Source organism: Chaetodon trifascialis, chromosome 19, assembly GCF_039877785.1.
Source record: "Chaetodon trifascialis isolate fChaTrf1 chromosome 19, fChaTrf1.hap1, whole genome shotgun sequence".
NCBI lineage: Eukaryota > Metazoa > Chordata > Actinopteri > Chaetodontiformes > Chaetodontidae > Chaetodon > Chaetodon trifascialis.
In genome coordinates, this window is record NC_092074.1 from 23,564,044 (window position 1) to 23,589,369 (window position 25,326).

The 25,326-nt window shown below is 49.5% G+C and overlaps 1 protein-coding gene across 3 annotated transcripts in view; it reads right to left on the reverse strand.

Annotated features, from left to right (window-relative positions):
• Positions 1-1,675: 1,675 nt before the first annotated feature.
• tbc1d32 (TBC1 domain family, member 32) overlaps positions 1,676-25,326 on the reverse strand; it is a 46,891-nt gene continuing 23,240 nt past the window's right edge. For all 3 annotated transcript variants that reach the window (XM_070987872.1, XM_070987874.1, XM_070987873.1), the window contains 10 exons: positions 24,764-24,872; positions 22,763-22,856; positions 22,566-22,691; positions 20,441-20,524; positions 13,767-13,836; positions 12,091-12,206; positions 10,521-10,675; positions 9,898-10,038; positions 6,945-7,133; positions 1,676-2,292 (listed from right to left, as the gene is read on the reverse strand). In XM_070987872.1, coding sequence (XP_070843973.1) covers positions 2,173-2,292; positions 6,945-7,133; positions 9,898-10,038; positions 10,521-10,675; positions 12,091-12,206; positions 13,767-13,836; positions 20,441-20,524; positions 22,566-22,691; positions 22,763-22,856; positions 24,764-24,872 — 1,204 coding nt within the window. In that variant the 3' untranslated portion in view covers positions 1,676-2,172. The remainder of the gene's footprint in view (positions 2,293-6,944; positions 7,134-9,897; positions 10,039-10,520; positions 10,676-12,090; positions 12,207-13,766; positions 13,837-20,440; positions 20,525-22,565; positions 22,692-22,762; positions 22,857-24,763; positions 24,873-25,326) is intronic.

A 25,326-nucleotide genomic window follows, 5' to 3' on the forward strand; every position in this document is an offset into this window, starting at 1 on the left:
GAAATGAAGCTGTCAGGTGATCACTTCCTGTCTGATTGATGACAGGACATCAGTCTCTGCTCATTACCATCTATTAACACTCCCCCCCACTCCCCCCCCCCCCCCCACCCCCCCATGATGCTTCCTGCGACATCATCGCACGCTGAACTTCGTGATGAATCTTCTGTTTTCGTCCTCCGACTTGAAACGCCTCAGCAGTCCCGGCTTCCTTCGCCTCGACAAAGACACCAAACTTGTCTTCTGTGTCTCTTCCCTCTCAAAGGTTATCTGTCCCCTCAGACGCTGCCGGGCTGTTGGAGTAGAAGACAGAGGGGTCAGACGTCCCCTCGGTCCTCACAGTTTGTACAGTTTGGTGAACTGTGACGCCGGCTGCCGTCCGTCCAGCAGCGAGGAACGTCCATTTCTCTCAGCAAAGTCGAGTCCCGCGCAGCGTCTCGTCGTCTTCAGCGTTGACAGATTACAGCCCTCCGCTGTCTCTCTCCACTACATCAATCTGCTCTCTCGCACTCTGCCACAGAGGCAGCGTCCACATGGATTCGACTGATGAGAGCGCTGACAGACATGTTTAATATGGGCTGTATCGCCGTCCCGCCGCCGACACGCTCTGCTGCTGTCTCCACTCAAACTTTGGAAAGTAGAGCAAACACTGAGCAGCCTGACATTCAACAAAGCAGAGCGCCGCAAAGCCAGATAATGATGGATGCACCGGAGAGGCCGTGAAGCGCCTCAGCTCTCACTGAACTCTGTGGCCTGAAAACACGAGCGTCAGCAGCGAGCTGTGCCACACACGAAGCGACACATCAGCAAACCTCGTCGCTTTTTGTTTCTTCGGCCGTCGAATGAACCAAAATCATCATCGGCGGCTTCCAGTCAGCCCACAAATCAAGCTCTCTGATTGGTCACAGCCTTCATGTTTACAGGAGCAGCCATGAAGCTCCTCACTGGGTTTCATGTCTTTATCGTGTTGTTCTGGCAGTTTATTTTCTAGGATGGTGAAGCATCATCTCAGCTCTACAGGGCCGCGGCATCTGATGGCGCTTTACGCTCATAAAAAACCCAAATATAAATCATTATCACCGACTCTGCGTGAACTGATGTCATTTAAGTGTGAACTCGTCCTGATTGTCTGACGCTCACCTTGAAAACATGTTGGAGGGCTAACCTCTTTTTCAGAGCGCTTTTGTGTCTTTCAGCTTCACTTTTCTGGCTCCTAGCGTGACTGTTTTGGTTGAGTCTCACGGCTCTCATTGGCCTTGACTCCAACAGGGTTTGTGTTTCTCTTTTCGGGACCTGAATGTTAAAGACCGTCAGCGTTGACGAGCCACCTTCTGATCACTTCCTGTAAGTCATTTATTATTCAGACCTCAGCGTGTCTGAAGAGGGACAACAGGACGGCGGCGCAGGCCGGGGAGGAAGGCCGTGGTTACTAATGAGGCTTTATCACAACGACAGCGTCCTCATGCATGTTTCATACAAACACCTGCATACGTGCACAAACGGGGGGGTGCGGGGGGGGGGGGGCATTGCTGCGTGTCCACGCATTGATGATGTGTGTAACAGCCACGACGCTCCAAACAGCCTCCGATACTTTAGGAAACACTGCATTTAGAAGGCTGTTAATGCGTCTCACAACGACAGCTGAGACTGAACAAAGACATGAAGACTGACGGCGTCTGAAAACACGGAGACAGGAATGAAACAAGTTTATTTCAGTCTTTGCTGACAAAGAGAAGGAACATGGAAGATCTTTAATTACATGAAACAAACGTGTCTCATGGGTTCAGTTCTGTCCACATTTGTGTCCTATTGTTGTCATCCAGCGCTGGTGAGACACCTTGTCCACAGGTTGTCCTTCTTGTCCCCTCTTTGAATTCAGCAGCAGTATGGACGTTCTTTCAGCACTCTGGAGATTTTACCTCTTTCACTTTTATTCAGCAGGTAACTCATTAAAAACTATCTCAAATGTAAGATGTGCCCTGACTTCTGATGGACGCTCATCTCTGGAACGTCCACACCAGGTGACCGCAGGTGTGAGCTCACTGACCGGCATGAAGACATGTGACACGCATGTTCAGCGAGTCACGGCCACAGTGGAGGCTTCTGGGAGTTACTTACATGAACTCAGTGAACGAGCTGTGATGAGTGTCGGGCAGCTTGAAGGTGGACGTCTTCTTACTGGACGGGGTTGCGGACGCTCTCCATGTCGGTCAGGACGACGCTTCTGTAGCTCAGCTCCAGCTCCTCCATGAACGGCAGGTAGCTGCTGACGCTGAAGCCCGGGATCGGCTCCTCCTGCAGGCAGACAGAGGAACTGTTGGACCACAGTAACCAGAATCTTAAAAGTCCTGGAGTGAGAATGAAGATATGGCCCATAGTCGAGGTTAAAGGTCAGGATATCTGCTTTTAACTTTGACCATTATTTTGAAATTCCCCTTTAAAGCCCTTCCTATGGACCAGGCTGCTTGGAGACTCCACACTTTAAATAAACTGACTGATTTCCATGAAGCAGCGACTGCCGGCCTCAGTTTATGGCCTTCATGTAACATAAAGTGAAGAGATCGATTCGTCCCTCTGCGTTGTTTCATCTGAAGGACATTTTGTGGCCTAATGAGATAAAAGAATCTGCATTTCTAAAGAAAAAAGGCAAAAGTTTAGAGGCAGGAATGCTTTCCTGCCATCCTTCGGATTACGTGGTGACCCCCGGGTTTCTCCGTGGGGCCTGTTTGAGGACGTGAAGTGTGAAAAATTCAATATCACCTTTTCATCAGAATGCTTTACATTCAATCTATTTCAAAGTCAGAGGAAATCAAATTAAATCTCTGGGAATAGAAAACAGCATCCCTGCTTGGCGCTCAGCTAATGAGGTTTTACGTGTCGGAAAAGCAAAACAATATCTTAATAAGCATCTTCCCCACGCAGGTAAACACAAAGCCAGCGCAGCCGTATCTTAACCGTCTCAGAGACGAGGATCAGCCCAGACAAAACAACGTTTTATTTGGCTCATTTGTTCAGTCGGGCTTTTAATTCTGGCTGCTGTAATTGCTGCGTGAGCGACAGGAAACAGCCTCTCGGGCTGCGATGCAAACACAGCAGAGCAAAGACCGTGACCGTGTGCTTTATGTGCTGAGCGCCATCATCGATTAGCAGCCTGAGAGAAGCTGCACCGCCCTCACGGTAACCACACGCAGCAGAAGCAGCGTGATTTCACCCCGACCGCCATCCAGGCCGAGGCCTCGAAAACACGCCGGTGGTTAACGACCTCTGCGGCTCGTCAGCGCTCCACTGATCAGTGTTTGTGGAGAGTCTGATCCAGGTTTTATTTTGCAGGTAAACAATGCCGACAAGGACGCGACGTGGTGAGAACACGGTCGATGCTGGAGACTCGTCCTGATAACCAGCGTGTCCCCACCTGGAGGTCGAGACACTGCGAGTGGTCACAGACTCTCACCTGAGAGGTCACGGGGTCAACACCACGATCAAAGCGTCTGACTTTCATTACTGGATGATCGCCGTGAGATGAGGACGAATACTGCTTTCAGTGATGTTAGCATGCTGTTGTTAGCATGTAGCTCATTTAGCATGGCGTGCTTCAGAGCAGCCGGCCTCGCTGTGAACTCTCCGTTCTGTCGACTTTAAACTGAGGAGAAATCACTTTGTTTGAACTGTTCACACCTGTTTTAAACTTGATATGAAGATAACATGATAAAGACGCACTGACTCCTGTTAGCGTCACAGCTAAAAATAACAACGCTCGTTCCCTGAGGTCAGCGTCTCTTCTTGTGTCCCTCATCAAGGAGCAGACGTCTGTGGGTTCGAGTCCTGCACAGGTGAAACTACAGTGCCTCGCAGGCCTCAGGTTCTCGGCCTGGGATCACCAAAGACAACCGGCATCTGAAAACCGAGAGCGCCGAGTTCAGATCTGTGTGTCCACATCGAGTGAAGTGCACAGAACAGAGGAAACAGGGAGATGGTTATTTTTTAGACGGTGAGCGGAGATGAGCGATGGTTCAGAGGGGAGCACCAAACGTCACGAAGAAATGAGTTTTCAGGCTGATGGAGGACGGCCGTGAATTACTGCATAAAACACTTCATTTTAATTACACGCACTCCGAACTGGAGCTCACTGATTTGATTTACAGATGTTAATAAAGTGTCGTCTTATTGTTCGCAGCAGCGTCGTAACTTAAATCTATTAAATCCATATTTTGCTGGCGTGAACGTCCTGATGGTGCACGTGTGTGGAGGCTTCTTATCAGGCGGAGCGGCGCAGCGAGCACAAAGCCTGCAGGACGGCGTCGCACTTGTCAGATTCTTTATTTCAGCCGAGATTTCTGAGATTAATCCCCAACAATCGTCAGAAAGTCGCTTCGCCCGTTGGTTTATCTCCCGCGGGAAACGCCGCTGACACAGTTAGAGCCGTGAAGGAGAGCAGAGATAAGCAGTGGAATCACTTGGGAGAGTATTTTTGGTCTCTGGGAGAATTAAGGAGGGGAAGGAAGATGCAGAGACACGAGCTGGGAGGAAGTTTAACACAACATTTCTGCTTCGGCTTAATGCTCCACATCATCTTCAGGAAACATTAAGCTTCAGCGCTGATGAGACCATTAGGTAAGCTAATTAAAGCATTAATTACCAAAGATTTTCACGTTTCCTTAAGCTTGTCCTCACATGACAAACAAGTGGGATTAAAATTCAGCCTGAGGACGTTTATTCTGCTAACGTCGTGGTGAGTAACAGCTCGCTTCATTCATTCATTTCTCTTTTGTTGGACGTTTACTTTCACAGAATCTACGTCTGAAATGAAGCGGCTGAAGTGCTGGTTTGCAAGGCATTGTGGGAAACGCAGTTTGTTATCGCAGCAGGTTCAAATGTCTTTTCTTCTTCAACAGGACGATCGTTTCGCTGTCTCATCCAAACGTCAGCAGACATAACGAGCAAAGACTTTCAGGGTCTCCCCGATGGACCAATCAGTGTCCTCCACAGTGTCCAGGTGAAGAGTGGGTTAAAAAGTGCTGAATCAGCAGGAATCTTACTAATTTACACAAAAACGTGACTGAAAATCACAGAATAATGTTTTGATTCACACAGACAGACTCAGAACAACACAATTAATCAATTAACTCCCCCTCGTTAATTCACACTGGGCTCTGATTGGACACTCATTGTCTCCCATCGCACCTCTCCTGACAGTCCATTTCTTTCTGTCGCTCGCTGAATATGAAGGCAGTGACGCTCAGTTTAATCAACGTTTAGTTTGACGTCGTGTAAACATCTGCAGCTTCTGTCTCCTGATGGAATCAAACAGGGCAGGCGATTGGATGAACCATCTGTCTGTCACCATCTATCAACCAATCAGATGACTGAAGTCTCTCTCTGTCTCTGCAGCTGAGCTCCGTCCAGACTCACCACGGCCGGACGACTCGTTTGGCTTTCCCAGTTTTAATTTAGATGACGGGATCAGTGTGTGTGTGTGTGTGTGTGTGAACGATTAAAGCACCGCTCTAACACTGCATCTGTGTGAGTAAAACACTGTTCCCACAGAGAGACGAGGAGGAGGAGGAGGAAGATAAGGCCTTCGGACGCAAACCGGCACGTCTGAAACTTGCAGTTCAGCTCAGGACAAAGAAGCGCGCGCACACGCACACGCACACGCACACACACACACACACACACACACACACACACACACACACACACACACACACACACACACACACACACACACACACACACACACACACACACACACACGCCGTCTCTGGCTGCAGTATCTGATGCTGCGGCTCATTAGAGGAGCTTCCTCAGATAAAGCCTCCATAACTGATCTTTTATTCACAGAAAGCGTCAGCGGCGGCTCGTGGCGATGTTAACACCACAGCTATCAGACGCGCCGAGACGCTTAATGAGCGATGATGGCGAGCGCGCTCCTCGCTGCTTAACGGCTTTGGATATTAGCAGAAGAACACATCTCTGAGAGCGCGACCTCTGGGGCCGCTCTTCATCGCAGCGTTCATCCAATAACCACCGAGCTGAGCTCACAACAGCGACGCGGTAACTCAGAGCGGCCTGCCTTCCTGTCGCGGCCGCTCTGCAGCTGAACGCAGCGCAGTGGCAGGTTTGTGAAAGTCGATTTGATATTCATCATGGATGTGAATCACGGAGGACTGCTGAGTTTAAAAGGAAAGCTGTGCAGTTCAGCAGAGGGCTGCAAACGATGAGCTGCAGAATAACGAACCTGGAGTCGCTCTGACGCCTGAGATCATTTACTGGAACAGGAAGTGATGCTGAGTGCGGGCTCCTCCCACAGACACCTCCTTTAGAAAGTCTCTGTTTCCTGAAGGGACGAAGGAGAAGACGCTGCCCAGGAACACCGAGCCACCTCTGACACGCCACGGCCGTCACTTCTCCAACTAAATCCATTTGTTTGAACTCAGAATGTTCGACTGTTTGAAGGAGTTTCTCTTAAAGTCCAGATCAGCTCGACCTGCGAGTGTTTGATCTGTGAGCCAACAAAGAGAATACGTAAAAAGAAAAACACACCTGTGGACTCACCTGAGCTGGTGCAGCTGTATGAGGTGTTTTAGACAGACAACAGTACATCTCTCACTCACACTCACACACACACACACACACACACACACACACACACACACACACACACACACACACACACACACACACACACACACACACACACACACACACACACACACACACACACACACACCGTGTCTCACACATCACGGCTGAATCATCAGTTGGATGATTGACACGTGAATCAGGACCTGCTGCTTTCTGATAATCGATCGATTGTTTCAGTCAGAACGCTGCAGCTCGTCCTCCGTGAGGATATCGGCTTCACTGCAGGTCAAATAAAACGACGTTGGCTCGTTCTGTGGGACATCATCATCAGACCACACGCAGACTGGACGGGACGAGCTCACCTTGAGGAAGACCTGCAGCTCCTGGGACTGCGTCCGCTGCAGGATGTCGGGCTGCAGGTGTTTGAAAATGGCCACGCACAGGTACACCTGGTAGTCGGGTCCCATCACCACACAGGTGGAGACGTAGCGGCAGATTTCCATCCAGTCCAGGTAGTTCCAGAAGCACTGCGTCAACCAGTGGAGACACATCTGTGGTGAGAGAGACAAACGTCCACTTCATGAAGACCTCAGTCCACCTTTCACACAGGTGGAAGAGAAGAAGAAGAGAAGCCTGCTCAAACGTGATTGGTCAAGACTCAGACTACAAACAGAAACCAGGAAGTCCTTTAGCCTCAGAGAGCAGGACGTGTCATCGTGTCAAGCGTTCATCTTCTCGGCAACATGACTGAGGTCACCGAGCTGCCGCCTTAACGAGCGTTTCAATTAGCTGAACTCGTTGAGCTCGCTCTGCTCTCCACGTCTGCAGTCTGGATTTAACTCATCTGCTGACTCTGCGTTATCAGCTTCTCTAAACGAGTGTTTCTGAAAAATGTTTACTCAGAGTGACAAATGAAAACTCACAGCCGGCTGGAATATTGAGGTGGGATTAAGGGACGAAGAGACGAGGAGACGCATGCTAATGTTTATTTCTGCAGCTGATGACTGACTGGAGATCAGCTGCATTAATGCAGCGGCTCAACAAGGTGGTCTCACCTGCTGTCAGACAGACATGTTCAAGTCATGACGGCTCATATGTTTAGAGCAGTTCAGATACAGGTGTGTGCATGACGTGACTTTCATTTCACTCAAACTCTGAAGTTCAAAGGTGGAACGACTGTCGTCAAAGACATTTTAAAGTGTTTTATGTGAGACGAAAAATACCTGGACGTCAGGTGTGTTTGTCCTGCTGAGAGCATGAAGCTGTTTCATCAACGCTTTGGTGCAATGACACTGACACACATTGCCGACCAATCAGAGGACAGATGTTAAATAATGCTAGAGTCCTGAACATTGACACCGAACGCAACGTCGTGAGAACATGCTAACAGCTAAGCTAAGCGCTTCTCGTGTGAAAGCCGTCACAGCAGCAGGTGGAATGATTGTGATTCGCCTACAGTCAGCGTCTGAGAGTCTGACAGAGCTCCACACCCTCACATCCAGGCGATAAACAGAGCCCGCGCTGCGCTTTAACTAATTGCCGTGCCAGTAATTAGCCGCCGTGTTCGCTAACGACACAGGTCTGCTCAAGCATGCAGACAATCTCCACTTACGCCCCATAAACACGTTACATTATGGCCCCCTCCTCAGCTATTCGCCAATGAAAATACTGCCATCCTAATTTGTGTGTTGTGATAAAACATGGATCCACGCTGGAGGAGGAAAAACAGGAGCACATCCAGAGCGTTCTGCGACTGTGAACCAGGGACATAAATCCCCTCAAGGTCTCTCTGAGAGCCCCTCCTCCTCTCCTCAGAGGTGGAACGTGCTCTCTGAGCGTTTCTCTGGGGCAAAGGTGGCCGTCACTGTGTTTTCAGTGTTCTTACTTCACTCCCCCGCCGCCATAAACAAGCTGTCAGAGCTGCTGTTAATGTGAGAGCATCAGGTCACACAGGCCTGGAAGTCCTGCAGCAGAGCCGAGCCATGACTCACCGTTACTGCTCACGCCTTCAATCCTGTCTGACCGTGGTGCGATCAGGTGACCTCGCTGTTTTAAGGCCACGAACGCGGAAATGAAACGGTGAGACGGATTCACACTGAACACAAACTAAAATCTAAACACATAAATACACTGACCTGCTGCAAAATACAGCAATACTGAAGGAATGTTTTCATTTTCAGGGTTTATTCTGTGTCTGCTGATTACCTTCACACCTGATTTATGACGGACTGGCATCAACTCATTTACAGCCGGAGTGATTAGTCCATTGATCGATCAGCCCATCGATCAATGACTCATCAACTCATCATTTCTGTAATTTTTCAGGTGAAAATCCTAAAAATCTCTGCAGATTTAACATCAACATTAAACATTCAGGTTTCTGAAAACGTCAACTTTGACTTTCTGACATCTTATAGATTCAACAATTAACTGATCAATCAGGAAAATGATCAGCAGATTAATCAATGATGGAAATAATGGTGTGTTGCTGCTCTCTCTCTCTCTCACACACACGCGCACGCACGCGCACACACACACACACACACACACACACACACACACACACACACACACACACACACACACACACACACACACACACACACACACACACACACACACACACACACACACACACACACACGCACGCGCCCCCTGTGTGAACGTCAGGTGTGTGTAACGCCTCGTCTGTCGCTGCTGCTGCTGCTGCTTCCAGAGCTCGAACCTCTGCACAGATATTTCCGTCTGACTGAAGAGCAGGTGCCGTCATTAGCGGCTTGCAGAGCAGCGAGAGGAGCTGAATGCTAACGCTGCTCCACCCTGGAGACGCCCGTTCAGCTCTTTGATGCAAACGCGGAGAGCCTTACGAGCTGCCGTACGTTGTGAGACTCGGCTGTCAGCCGGCGCCGCACAGATCAAATGCGAGAGGATTCAAGGTGAGTCTCTTTTCTTCTGCTCCTTGTTTGTGAGAAGTCTGTCAAAAGAATCGCGAGTCGAGGAGCAAAGATCTAATTTTCCCACTGACTCAATGTCAAAGCCGTGTGATGGCGTTTTAGAGTCGACTGGAGTCAGAGCGGGACGATTGATGGGGCGACCGAGCGTGAGGCGAGAACGCTTTAAAGCGTTTCATGACGTCATTAACGAAACAAACAGGCTGCTGACTCCTTCATCACATCATCAGTCTCGACTGTCTCTGTCTCTGTCTCTCTGAAAGTCACTTCCTGCCCTCCACCTGCAGTTTGCACCACAACAAACGAGCGACGTGACGTCACTGCAAACCACCCGTTAAACTACCTGAATGGTCTGAACACGTACCTGTGACGGAGTGAAGCCAGACATCCTGAAGGCCGAGTGGACCAGAGGAACCTCGGCTCTCAGCAGCATCTCCACGTAGTGAGCCGTGCACCAGTAGACCGGAGGGATCCCTGACTGGGCGACGGGCGCAGGGACGTGGACCTGCCGCCACAAACACAGACTGGTGGATGTTCAAACAAAAGCACAGAAGAAGAAAGAGGAGCTGCACAGTTTGTGTTGAAAGGAAGAGAAAACAATCCTCCTCCTCCTCTTTCAATAAAAAATATCCCGTTTGTTTTTCACGCGTTGAGAAATTGAGTCACGCTGAAAGTCATCATGGGAGAAATGTTGGGATTCATCATCGTCTTCATTTATTCATGGTCTCTCTTTGCCAGCGCGTCGCCCTGATTGTTGATGCGCTGAGCGTGAAAGAGGTGGATCAAATGAGGACGAGGCACAGACAGATGTGCGCTTCACATCTGGAGGGACTTCAAAGGACTCGAGGACACGAGGCCGTCAAGCAGAACCATGCAGGGAACGTTAGAGGGAAACTTCTGCTCAGCTTGAGGACAAAGTAACCGACAGCTCGAGTCACACTTTTTATCTGAGAAGTTCAGGTGGTATTTGTACACCGTAGTACTCACAGAGGCATGTATCCTGGCTGGCCAGATGAACGCAGAGGTCAGCAGAGAGGACAGCTTGAGTAACAAAGACAGAGACCGGTCCACGTCTCCGGCCATGATGAGGAAGACCGTGGAGGTGAGCCAGTCGTGGCCCGGATACCCGTCCTGCTGAGAGACTGAGGGCAGAGTTAAAGAGCCAGAGACCAAAGACAGACACAGTCCTGAGGTTAGCTGGACACGGCGGTGGTCCACTGACAGCAAATGGACAGATTCATGAGGACCTGAACGCTGTCTCTCACCTTCAAGTGAAGCGTCAGCAGCTCAGTTTAAACAGCTTTAATCAAGAGAAAGAGACACTTTCATGTGAATTAAGAAACAGCCTCTGCTTCATTAATTCATACTAATTAATAATCTACAACGTCAGCGCGGCGCGTCACAAAGGACACGCTCACTCTGCTGACAGACCTCTCCAGGCAGCAGCGGGTGGTGCTGAATCAACTCGAAGCTCAAATTCACTGTTTGTAGGAGGAGTCTTCTGCTGTGTTAAATAAAGCTGACACAGCGCTGAGGAGCTCTTTAACCCCACAGGCCAGAGAAGCAGGTCCACGTCTGTCTGCAGCGTCCCTCCGTGGACGGACGAGCTGTGACAGGCGTGAACCCTTCAGCCAACAGGATGAGGAAACACACACGACTGAAAACACCAGATCGAGGCTGCAGCTTCATGCAGCATATCTGCAGCTTTGACAAACACCGTGTGAACCTTCAGCTCGTGTTCAGCACATTGAATTTTGCTCTCGAAACAGAACAAAGCAGCGTCTAACGTGCTTTACGCAGGTTCAGGTTACACGCTGGGACGCTGGCGGTTTAACCTCAGATCAGTGATAAACACACACAGTTAATTAGCTCTACAAGCTCTTTGAAACTGACACACGAGCCTCATTTGATCATTTTCAGCGATAAAGAATTAGAAATGAAGCAGAAAGCTGGAAATGAAAAACGCATTCTGATCTGCCGTCACTCAGTAACCTGAACGAACTGAATTTCAGATGTTATCAGTTCACTGAAATCACAGCGAGGACTTTAAACACTGTGAGCTTCAGCTGCAGAAACACAGATCTGCATTCGACTGAACTTCAGCTTAATCCCTCGGCATAAACCAGCGTCTTCATCGCAGCTCCAATGTCAGCGCGTCGTCGGTATCACAGGGAAATGTCAGTTTGTTTTCTATTGCGACGCCTCTTTATCTCTGCTCACCGTCTTCACGCTCTGCTGTCCACACACAAAGGACGCCTTCTGCAGGAGAGAGGAGGCCGATCGGCTGCTGTTTGGGACAAAAGGAGGCTGAAGAGCTCGCAGATACAGATGGAGAGAGATAATCTGCATTGTGCCGATCGGACGGGGACGGACGCTATCTGTCCTCCTGCTGCCACTCAGACAGACACGCTGTCCTCTGACGAGCAGAGAGACAGACAGACGCGAGAGAGAATACGCTGAAATGAAGTGTGTCGACATGTGAGTGGACGACTGTCAGCTGCTGTGTGAGACAGAGTGTCTGCGAGGGTCTCACACAGACGTGGACTCTGAAGGATACCGAGCTCTGAAGAGGTCTGAACTCTCTGTGCGGACAGGAAGACCTTCACGTGCTTCATCAGCAGCGTCAGCTCGTCTTCAGCGTCGTCCTTCAGGAGCGAGAGGGCGCTGCCGTACCTGGAGGTCAGAGGCAGACAGGTAATGAGCTCCACCCACCACGTCTGAGCATCAGCCGCTGCACTGACGGCGCTCCTCTGCGCACCACGTCACATGACCATTCACACCTGACATCTCTGGATCGTCGTCATCATCATCATCATCATCATCATCATCATCATCATCATCATCATCACTGGGAGCTTTTACATGTTCCTGCACTGATCGTTCATCTAAAAAATGATCAATTACACAGATGTTTGAAATGTTTCTCAGATCGTTATTGTGTTAATCTGTTCTTTGCTTTTTCTTTGGTTGTGAGAAAAGCTACTTGGCAATAAACCGATGAGGTTCAATGTGGTCAAACTGAACTGAGACACTTGTAAGTCAAGGATTAATTATGAATTCATGTTCGACAGCTTTAAACCCTGTAAGACACGGGCTCTGAGGAGAGGGCTCCACACTGTGCTCTGTTGATAGCAAAAATGCAAACATGGCACTCGGTGTTTCTGGGTTTTCCTCTGAAAGCTCCCTTCAGGGGAGAGTTACGTCCTCTGCTGTGTGTAATGCAGCAGTGGGGCGTCATTAAGGACAGAAACGAGCAGCGTGAGCACAGACACAGGTCAGAGGGTCTCCTCGCGGGAAAATTAGGACGGGCAGGGCATTATGGGAACGGCAGGAGACCCTTCAGCGCCTGTGAGGCTCGAATCTGCTGCAGGAGCAAATATGACTCCTCTGCATTTGTCTGTCTCCACATGCTGCACAGCAGCGCGGACAGACCGTCTCATCCGGGCTTCCACGTCCTCTGACGTGGGCCGAGGCCTTCAGAGGATGTGGACCATGACCTGCAGTGACCTTCTCCTTTCAGCTCCAGAAAGAAGCTTTTCCTCAGCGAGTCTGAGGGACTGAGAGAAAACACATAAAATACTCCTGAAAAGTAAATGTGCTGTCATAGAGAGCCCAGCTCTCACTCACTGAGGTGGAGGCGGTTTACGTTTAAGTTAACGCTGATGAGGCTCCGTCTCGAAAGCAGACGTAAAGAGAGGACAGGTGAGGTTTAACCACCTGACAGCAGGTAGGTCTGTGGATCATTAAGCAAATACAATACAGGAAGGTCCACGTGTTCACCATTAACCAGCTGCTTATTAGCATGCATGTTAGCATCATAATGGCTCCTTATTAGTCATTATAAAACACTTCAATAACCTCCTAATTACTGCTTATTGATAGACCGTAATGAGGCTGTTAACCCTTAATGACCTGAACACGAGAATAAGACATTAATAAAGGCTTTAAAATGACTAATAAAGAGCCAACATGCTGCTAATATGAACGCTAATGAGCAGCTGGTTACTGGTGGACAGCTTTGGGACTGGGAACTTTCCCTGACGCGTTCCCTTCAGCATGTCTGGATTTGTACTTGGTGCTAATTAGCACATGTTAGCATGCTAACAGGCTAAATGAAGCTGCTAAAATGCATATTTATGCACCTGCGCGTCCAGTTTATCGAGTCAGGTCCTTCGTTGGCACAGTCAGGTGTTCACAGGTGTTTTCACTGCAGTGGATGTGTACTGCACTTACCTGAGACAGGTGTTGACTCCCAGCTGCTCCACAGGTGATAACACTGCACTCCTCACACTCTGCTCCTCTGCTGTAAAACAAGGCGATTAAAGAGGAGACGTGTTATTAGCTAGTCAGGAAACACCCAGAGGCGTGAGGAAGACGCTCCCTGATGTCAGCGCCGGCGTGGAAAACAGAAAAACATGGCGACGTCTCAGGACGCCAGATGTGATGTTGAGTCTCAGTAATTCTGCAGCTTTACAGCCGTTAACCATCAAGGTGATTTGGGTAATTTCACAGCAGCGCTACGAAGGTTTTACAAGTGTGGAGGAATCTGCAGAAAACACAGCAGCATGAAATGTTTGAGAGGAAGCTCTTCATCTCAGGACTCTGCTACTGGGAGCACTGGAGACACTGGAGAGGGCGGCCTCAGCGCTCAGGCCTCGCTGAGCTATCGGCCCCAGCAGCCCTCTCGTGGGATCCTCTTGGCGCCATTAAGAGCGCAGAATCATAAAAACATATTAGTTTCTGGAGTTACAGCTGTGATTGTGTGGATGAATGAAGCAATAACTGTGGGAAGACGGATATTTTGTTTTGGAAGATGTTTCCGCTGCTTCGGGGCTGTGGGGGGAATAATATCATCATGTGTGTGCTGATGGATCCCCTGTTTCAGACAGTCTGCGGCGAGGTGATGACACGATTTCTACAATTAATATGAGGAGGAAAACTTCAGATCCAATTCAGCGACTAATGGTGCGGAAACGACGACGCGGTCGCTGTAATCTTCACATCCCAGCAATGATTCAATATTGTTAGCGCAGAGAAATCAGAGAGGAGCCACGTGGATCAATCACAGCCCATCAGATCTGTGCTAATTGAGGGAAAGCAGCTCGACGAGGGCGTGAACGACGGCGTGAAGGACGGCGAGCGCTGGCGTCTCGCCCTCCTCGCATTCAGGATGAAGAGCTGTCTGATGGAGATGAATGCTCTCCTGCTGTATTTACCCCCCTCCTCTTCATCGGTGTGTCGCTGGTGTCGACTTTAACAACTATCATCCCACCGTTTAACTGTTGTTAGGACCCTCAGCTGACCGCGAGACCCTCCTCCAGTCGGACGTCTGCCTGACCACCAATCAAGAGACCAGAGGAAGCTTCTCTCTCGACATGGGTCACATCCAGGTGGGACCTTTTCTACCCTCAGTGTTCACATGCTGGAGGAGCTGCGCTGCTCCTCATCACCTCCTCCTCTTCCTCCTCCTCCTCCTCCTCCTCAGCATGATGGCACAAAACCAACAAAGTCCAAGAGGACCTCCGTGCTGAGCTGCTGCAGACAGCCTGACGGGGCTGGAAGAAGGACTGTGTACTTCTACTGCAGTAAAGGGTGAACATCCTGCATTTAAAATCCTTCTTGGGTAAAAGTACAGGTGTAATACCACCAAACGTACTTCAGCTATGAGAAGAAAAACTTCTACGCACCTGAGACCATCAGAGGCTTTTCAGATGATTGATGGAGTAAAAAACAAAGCTCTGCTCTGCATGTTTAACCTGGATGGCCACATGAACGAGACCAGGTGAGAAGACTGAAGCGTCTCAGAGACGTCTGACAGCCGTCCAAACTTCAGAGGTCAGAGGTCACAGAGAGGTCTGAACAATTCATTGTGTGTCATAAGCTTTGATAAATGTGATCTGAACCACGCACTGACACAGCCGTGAGAGGGAGGAGTGCAGTGTTTCCCTCAGGCCTGAGGAGGAGGAGGGTGAAGCTGCATCCCAGAGCCGTGTGAGAGCATCCAGGCTGAGGAGCAGCTCGTTAATGAGGCCCCCTGCGTGGACATGTGGACATACAGGACTGACACTGCGAGCACACCGTGAATACAGCTGCACTGAGCTGACTGCTTAAAGGACAGAAGAGAAGCTGCTTCACACCAAAGGCAGAGCGTGGCGAGACACCCGGCTGAAGGACGGCTCGTTCAGGAAGGCGCAGCTCTGCGTCTGAGCTATTAAGATGTAACAGAGGCATAAAAAGGAGCTCTCTCTTTGTTTCCAGCCACCCAATTTCAACGGGCAGCTGAATAAATGAGAGCGCTGGACAGCTGCCTTCAGGAGGCAGAGCCATGAAGGGTGAGGAGACACAGCTCGAGCACGGCGCTGACAGAGGTCAACGCTCGGCAAATGAGTCTGCGCTCTGCAGCAAAGGGAGCACTCGACGAGGGCAGAGCGGCTGAGGCTGAGGAGGACGCCAGTCAAACACTCCTACCACACACACACGCACAGAGACACACACACACACACATGCACAGAGACGCACACACGCACGCACAGAGACGCACACACACACATAACTGGCAGATTGCAGAATTCAGCGAGAGGCCTGACAGCTGCCTGCTCTGTTTGGTGAGAGGAATAATGGAATGTGTGTGTGTGTGTGTGTGTGTGTGTGTGTGTGTGTGTGTGTGTGTGTGTGTGTGTGTGTGTGTGTGTGTGTGTGTGTGTGTGTGTGTGTGTGTGTGTGTGTGTGTGTGTGTGTGTGTGTGCATGTGAAACATAAGGACACCAGAGCACCTTCATTTTAAAGCAATGAGCAGACACAGAAAGGTGGGCTCATGTTCTGGTTTGATGCTGCAGCAGCAGGTGAGAAACCATTTTCAGGGCGTCACAGATTTAACGACGAGGGATTTTCTGCAGACACGTCTGAGACTCAGGTGAGAGACTCAGGTGAGAGACTCAGGTGAGAGACTCAGGTGAGAGACTCAGGTGAGACCACTCATTACAAAAAAACTTTTGTTTGTCTTTCCCAAAACCAGTGACGCACACCTGTAAACTCACTGTGACGTCATTTAGTCTGGGATCATGGCCGTCGCCATCTTGGTTTTTGGAGAGGATGTGACCATATTTGGACGAGAGGGCGGAGCAGGGGAGATTACAGATCGCTACGCCTCCACCTGATTTGGTCTGACTGAAAAGCTGGTGGTGGCGTGTGATGAAGAAGACTTGAAACTAACGATTGAGACACAAACTCATCAGAAACTTCACTGAGGTAACGAATCAGGTGACAAGTCATTTTCTCATAAGCTTCCACACAATCAGACTTCTTGCAACCAGCGGAGTCTGCCCCTGCTGGCCTTTATGAAGAATGCATTGTCCACCGTGTCTACAGTCTGTCCCACAGTCCAACTTTTGACATAAACAGCATTTTTAGATTCATATATTCTGGATTTCTCAGTGAAGCAGAATTTTTAAGGAGCTGATTCAGCAAACGGTCAGACACAAACGATTATTTGTGAGTATTTTTGTGTCTTAAATCAACTCCGGTATTTCTCAACCTGCTCTTTCGAACGACTGCAGCTGCCCTAACTTTGCACAAAGTGTCAGAGACTCTAGAAACTGCAGCAAAACAAGCATCAACAAATCACTTTTTTTGTTTGATTTCATGTTTCCACCTGATTTTTTTTACATTTCGAACAAAGTCTTTGTACCCATCCAGTCCCTTTGTACCCCCTCTGTGCCCCCCTGCACTGTGGATTAACATATCTGACTATGATGTATAATTTGTGCGTCAGAACAAAAAAGACTTGAAATCTTAATCAGCCGTCTCAAAGTGTGCGAGGACGCCACGCTGGAAGTGTTCGCTGGGAATAAAACGATGTAAATGAGCAGCGCTGGCTTCTAAAAACATTGTGGAAAAAAAGTGGAAAAATCAACAACTTTGAGGCGTGTGAGCGAACTGTGATTAATAAATGATCAAAACAAACAGCAGCATTAAGACTCTTCATCAGCGGCGCCTCGGAGACAGACAGCAGCCACAGAAACGTCCCGGCCTCCAGCCGGCTGACAAGCCTTCTCCTCATTGGCTGATCCATAATGAATAAAAGCACGTTCCACTTCCCTTCAGATCACTCGGATTCATTTTTCAGGCTGCACAAACACTACAGACAGACGCTGCTTTTGTTCACTGTCTTCTTGTCGGAGAGGACTCGACTAATTCAGCTGATCCGCCGCCGTCCTTCCACTCACAGAGGACCTGCTGGCCGTCGGTCTGAATACAGGGACGCACTGAAAGCCAATCAAAGCCTGCGCAGCGCTCACTGAGGGCACTGCTATCAGGTCGCCTCAGAGACGAAGTTCTTCACTCAGACAGATAATCCACTCAGAGGAGCAGCAGATCTGAACCTTAACGCAGCTCTTTGGTCGTTTCGGAGTCTAAAAGCTGTAAAGGTGCACTGAGCCGTGAAAATGGTGGAAAGTGACGCAGGAAGTCGTCTCATTGTCAGTAAACAGATGTGAGGAGCTGAGCTTTTATCTCCTCAGCCACCAAATCCAAACCACAGACGTGCCTCCAGAGTCCAGGGAGCAGTTTAAGGTTGATGGACCGTGAGCGTCGTCCAGGTCTCGGTTACCTGTTGCTGCGTGAGGTCAAACGCTGAGGTGTCATGGCCGAGTTTCATCCTTCGCTGAGGACCTCTCGCTCTGGTTGGGTGAGTTCTTCATCTACTGTGGGATGATCTGTCTCCGGAAAGTTCTTCTTTCCTTCTGGATGTTCTGTGTCGGTCTTTCCTCTCTTTCCTGAGCTCAGATTGTTGTCTTCTCTGTGAAATCAGTGAGCTTCTCCAGGACTTCCGTGGAGTCTTCAGCCTCTGTGTTCACAGCTTCAGTGGTGGACTGGACCGTCTCACTCTTCACTCATAAAACCATTTGCTCTGGACTAAGCCGTCTTTGGATTCTCCTCATGCTTCAGTTTTCAGCCACTTTTCTTCAGCTGAAGGCTTGAACGCGCTGCTGGCTTCAACGTAATGAAGTCACATTAAAGTGCTGGAGATGAGATTTAATGATTACGCTTCAAAGACGTCTCTTTGATTAAAAGTAAAACACCTGGTGACTCCACACAATGACATCTTCACTGGCACCTGCATCACACCATCTCTCCACTAAATTACCTGCAAGAACAAGTGGAAAGTCTGCAGTCTTTGTTCATTAATGAGTCTTTCAGGCAGCCGTCCTTCACCGTCTGTTCAGCTCAGAGGACAAAAAAGTCCCTGTGAAACATCCAATGTGAGGCCGCCGGAGGAGGAGCTGAGGAAGACTGCAGACGTCGCTCGATGTGGGAGAAGAAGCGACCACAGGACGGTCTGCTGATCCGGTCTACAGTCATTCAAGTCTTCTTCTTCTTCTGTCGCTGCAGTTTCACCTTCCTGCTCGACGTGAACGCACGCCTTCTGGTTCATCACCTGCAGTGCTTGAATCAGCTGATCAGCTGATTGCACAGGCATTCAAACACGATGTGAGCGGAGGAGGACGTGACTGAATTCAGATGTAATTTCCATTATTTCCAGCGATGAACTGATTTCAAACATTTGGCGCCGACACCACAGCGCCAGTGCTGAGGCTGCGTGTTATTTAAGCTAACATGACAGCATCGATTCAACATAAAGAGCTAATTCATTTCATTCAGACACCCTTGATAAGAGGATTTGAGGGGATTTGTTGCTGCGTGTTGGAAGTAATGAAGCGCGAATATTCCTCTTTGTTCTTATTAAAACTTGTGATGAAGAGTCTGTTTAAACGACTGATGGAACGAGCACTTTTTCTGACTTTTTACTAACCAGCAGCTTCTCTCTGGAGCTGCCGTCAGTTGATCAGGTTGTTTAGCACAGCAGCGACCAAACGAGCCCACCGCCTGAGACCTCAGACCAGCTCAGTGAAGAGGACGAGGACGGTCGCGACTTCCACACGAGGCCGAAGAGGAGACTCCTCCACCCCGACTGGGCTGCAGCACGAGTCCATTATTGAGTCAGAGCATTTACAATAATGAGTTTTAAAGGTGTAGAAGATAAATATTTTTAAAATGTACATACTTGATGTATTTGTGTCTGCATGCATGGAGAAACATGTTTTAGCAGCTCTCATCCAGTTTGCAGTGAGTGGCAAACATCTGATGATGGAACCAAACCGACTGTTTCCTCATCAAGTCAAATATCAACACATCTTGCAGTTTGAGGCACGTTGTGTTGTTTTCATGAGATCTCCCATCACGGCATTGATCAAGTCTCAGGTCTGATTCTTCTACATCACCTCTGAACGAGTCACATGTCAGCAGGCCGACCCCGGCCGTCACCATTCAGCTGTTTGACAAGCGATCGATGGAGGACGCCGTCTGCGTGCTGAAGCCTGTTTTAACTGAGACACAAACGAGGCTGAAGTTTGAACTTATGACCAGCTGACACTGCTGAGCTCTTTGACCACAGAGAGGTCAGACACTCTTCAGGGTTCCTTCCACTGGTTCCAGTCAAAGCCAGCAGCTCTCTGCGCCTGCTGAACCAGCCTGGCTAAAGCCCTGCACCCCCCTCCTGAGACTGCAGCCCTCATCAGACCCCCGTTAACCCGTCTGCTGATTCAAGAGCCCCAATTAGGACAAAAGGTGCTCTGACGGTGGGAGTCAGAGACATTCTGCCAGGTTAAGTCAAAGATACTCATACTGAATGCAGAGCTATAGATTCTGTACCAAAGCAGACCCTCCACTGAAGTCCACATCAGTCCACCCTCTTTCACCTGCCCCCACCAGACCTCATGGGTCGTGGCCCCCGTGCTCCCTGTCTGGAGGTTAGATTTAAGCCGTGTCCAGAGGACCTGGCTGACTCTGATGCACAGAGAGCCTTTAGTTATCTTAGAAAGCTCAACGAGCTCCTCTTCCTCACTGACCTTTGTACTGAGCCGGAGAGAAGAAGCACTCGCTGGAGGAGTTCGACAGATGGACCACAACCTTCTCCAGAAGATCAGCCAGCACTGGGGAGAGAAAACACACACACACACACACACACACACACACACACACACAGTGAAATACATGCTCGCACAGCGACACACATGGAGGTCAAACACATCAGCATCTTGACTTTATTTATAGAAGGCGGAGAGTGTCCGGTCACGTTCAGCGGCCCAGTTTCAGCGTCAGTGGACTGGAAGGAAACGTGTGTGTGTGTTTGATGTGCATCTGTGAGTCACGCCATGATTCATGAGTCACACGGACAGCTTGACACGAAGCAGCGCTGAATCTACGACGGCCGAGCAGCAGGAGCACGTGTGCCCCGACGCCATCGCTGCGCCTCACTTCGCTAACGAGCACGTTTTCAGCTTCACCGCCTCCGACCGCTCTCAAACAAACCGGTCGGCTTGGTTGGCTTCCAGCGTCACATGACAACACCACCCACAGTCACTCGCTGGTGCAGCCTCGCGGCGTCTCGGCCGTCAGATGAGAAAACACTCTGAGCACGAGCGAACGCGTCTCATCGCCGAGCTGCTGAGCGAAGACCAACAATCAATCAGCTGATGCGACCGTGAGGTGTGCAACATGCAAACAGCTCCTATGGTGAGCAGTCTGACGGCGAACGCCCTCATCATGGTTTTTGTCTCACAGCTGTGTCGAAGCTGTGTCAGACAGTGATGATCACAGAGTCGTCATACTCGGAGCAGAAGCTCAATAAACTGCCTCAGAAGTGGGTTAATTTAGCTGTTAGACTATAAATGCTATGATTTCCTTCACTGGGTGTTTCTTAAAAAGCAGAAAGCCAGGCTGGGCCTGTTAAATGAGGCAGCGAGTAAACCAGCTCTTCTACAGCCGAGAGAACGGACCATAAATCCTGCAGTGAAAAGCCTGAAGCGACGCCTTCACAGCAGCTCAGCAGAGCGCCGATGAAAGGATGAACCCACAGTGTGCTTCATGCTTTCACCACGAGCCTGTCAGCCCTTCATTCAGCCTGCTTCTGTCCTGAGCAGCAGTTCGCTCTCACAGAGGACATCAGATCCACGTCAGCTGGGACCCGAGCGAGGACATGCAGGAGCTCATGTCCCTGCTATCATTCTTTACCACGAACAAGGATCTGAGTGGAAAGTGTTCACGTGGACACAGACTGGTGCAGCGTTTCCCATACGTTGATTTATTTGTGGAGGCTCGCCATGACATCAACACCGACCGCCACATATTGATTTTTCCAAATGTTTTTTTTTGCCATATAAAATCTTATTTCACTGCAGAGCTGCAGTCAGCACATCGATTGGCTCAGCCCTCCTCTCTCTCACAAACACAGCAGACCATCTGTGAACAGCCCTCGTCTTCACCCACTCAGGAGGAAGGACTGTTGTTGGCCTCTCCCCGCAGAGACGACGGCCGGCCGAGAGCCTGCACAGAACCAGTCCAGACCCAGAAACCTGTCCAGAACTGTTGGTCTATCAGCGTGTCGAGGTTAGCACGTAGCTGCTCGTCAACTGGACTCAGGTCTGATTTCCAAACCCGTCAGTGGATTCAGACACGTTACAGGCAGGAGTTAAAGGGTGTAAACGCATCAGTGCCTCTGAAAGTCCTTCCTTCAGCTGAAGCTGCACTGAAAATGAGCCTCATCTCCAATCAGTTCGACCTCTGGATCATTTAAACCTGTGAGAGCCAATTGAAATCTGTATGTTGGGGAGCGCCGTGAGTTCGAGCCCGTGAAGAAGATGAAACTGTCGCTGCTTGTTGTCCCTGACTGTAACTCATCCATGTGTTTGTGTTAGCTTGCAGCTCGCTAGCTGCTGACTGATACAGCACACACATGATTCTCCTTCAACGAACTCCTGCAGCCAAAGACTCATTTACCCAGAATGCCTTGTCAAATAATCAAGGACAGAGAGTTTAACCTTCATGATCCATACGCTGAGATAACCACAAGTTAATGTTAAGTTTAATTCTCTTTAAATGACCAACACGTGTTAGCCGTATGCGCGCTCTGTTAGCATCATGCTGTGAGGTGTGAAGCCTCAGACAGGAGGGAAACCGGAGCACCCCTCTCACCTTCTCCAGTCGCCACGTTGGGTTCGGAGGTCATGGCTTTGCAGTAGAGTCTGCGGCAGTTCTCCATCCAGCCATCCTCATCCTTTGAGTCTTCAGACGATCCCAGAAAGGCGCTGATCTCAGAGTCTGAGCAACAGGAAGAACGTATGGGTGACACATGACAACGCAGCAGGTAAGTGGAGACTCCGTCTTCTTACCTTGAGAGTCCTGGTGGACCTCCGGTGGCTCTGAAGTGTAGCACTGAGGCAGAGGCCAGCCTGAAAACATGGGCCAGGGGTACGGATCCTCCCCCTGGAACCAGCAGACACACAAACCGTTAGATTGACATGTCCACACACACACACAACTGACTGCTAGAGGTCTTCACACCCTCATGATTAAACTTCTGCCTTCAGACTGGTTTCTGCATGCTGTCAGTGAGTCTGTAGGGTTACTGATGTGTCCTTAAACTGTCTAATGACAGCAAATTAAAGACATTTCAAACCATGAACAGTGCAGTTAAACAGTGGATTCATTACAGAGTGATTGTTCACGTCGAGCCGGCAGCAGTTTATCAAGTCATGTTTTCATTTGTGCGCCATCAGTTCTCCATCTTCCCTTTCCGTTCAGTGCTCAGTACACTCGTCACATCTCAGATTTAAGCGTAACCTTCGAGTCATCGCTCAGCGCCTGAAAAGCCTGCGCTCTAAACGTTAACGTGGTTCAGACAGCAGGCCCGTTCGTCCCTCTGCTCACCGCTCAGGTGATGCCGCTCAGACGCAGGTAAAGCTCTGAATGTTGGTAAGACGCTGGTGTTGCATCCAATCAATGTACAGCATCAGCAACAAGATGTGACGTGCTGAACGTTCGACTGTTTTCTCCTCAAACACTCGAGTTCAGGTTGTCAGCAGTAAATCATTCATCTTGTTTTCTGCTTAAACGCAGCAGAACTTTGAGCCATTTAGAGTAAAAGAGTGAAACTCGACATGTCCTGACTCACGGTGTCCCAGAACGACCTTCTGTGCTCTTCAGTGCATACTGAACACTTTTCATAACTCCTCCGTCCTGCAGCAGCATAATAAATCTACCATCGTTTACATGGTACAAACTGAAAGTCTAAACATGACTGAAATGCATTCGGTCTCTTTGCAGGCCGTAAATATTCTGACAGACCGTCTGAAACGTCAGGAATAAGTATGATTTCACCGCAGCGAAGCTTCAGGTTCGTCTCATGAGCTTCACAGTCAGTGTCTTTATCAGCTGGATGAAACAGGAAGGAGGCTCATCCACTGACACTCTCCCCTGACAAACCGCTCGCACATCCTTTCCTTGACCTCGGTGTAAATTGGTTTCCTGTTTTGCGCTCTGCATAAACAACATCTAAATAATAGATATTTATCCCAAAACATGGCGAGTAAATATGGCTGCAGGCACCCGGCGGCGAGCGGAGCCCTGCTGGCACGACGGCTGAGCACAGCGAAGGAAAATCTGAATATTGTGATTAAAGAATAATTACAGAGCAGACGAAAAAGAAATTAATCTGTTCAGTGACTTTTACACAGCAGCAATGGTACAACTCTCCATTTCAAGGTTTTGTTCTCAGTCTGGAACAAAGGAAACAAACCGATGTGATGAGAAGCAATCGCAGCAGATGTCCAATAAACGGCGACGTCGGCCTGCAGCTCCACAAACACCTCCAGCGGTGAGGCTTCAGCCTGTTTGTCTGAACCGTGTTTCGGAAAACAACCTCTGACCAAAGGATGTTTGGACACTGAAATGTCTCCAAGATGTCTGTCCACCGCAGCCTCACAGCGATGCTGCTGCTGCTGTGGACGAAGGACAGACGTGTCCAAACTTTACGGACATCCGCGGAGGGTCGAAGGAAACGCCTGCTGTGCTGTTACGACACTGAACGACGGCAGCGCCACAAGTTCCAGATCTGACTTATCTAAAGAGCATTTATGTCAAACAGAAATCAAACAACATTCGGTTTCTGTCATATTTTATAAATTTCAGGTCGGCCGAATGGAACTCTGTGGCGGCCTAGCTTTGGCCCACGGGCCGCGCTTTGGGCAGCCTGTTGTAGCATTTAGCTTGTTCGTAGCTTGACTTGTTTTAATGTATTCTCTGATATGAACAATTGTTCTTGCTGGTTTTCTTTGGTTTAAAAGCAGGAACGACAGGTTGTTCCGACAGTGGAAAGGCAGAGCACAGCTGACCTGTTGCAGGGCTCGAGGGGGGAGCTTCCTCTCGGACGGACCCCCCACCACGCTGACACGGACCAGCACGTGATTCCTCTCCACCGACAGGCCGTCGATGATGAACTCCCTGAGAAGGTTTCACAGAGAGAAGAAGCAGTCAGACAAAGACGAGGAAAGAAAGGACAGAGGACGAACAGGACGACCTCGAGCTGCACTGAGATCAGCGACAGGACGACCACGCGAGGAGGAGACGGCACGCCGGTCCGTCATCATCATGGCCTCCGCTTCACCGCCACGTCAAACGCTCCGCAGTTTACTGGAGCTCAGATAAGTTTCCTTTGAAAAGTCTTTTAAAAGACTTTGTGAAGCCTCTGAATGACTCTGACTATATCGCTGCTGCAAGGCGAGCTCGAAAAGAAAGAGAGACGAGTGTCCATGTAGAATTTCAGATAAGATCACAGAGCTGTCCAATTATAAAGGCACTGCAGGGTCCAGGGGTGTCGGCCTTGGCGGATCGGCCTCACGGCTGAAGCAATTTGGGCTTGAAATTGGAAATAAAGGGGACTATTTTTTCTACTTTA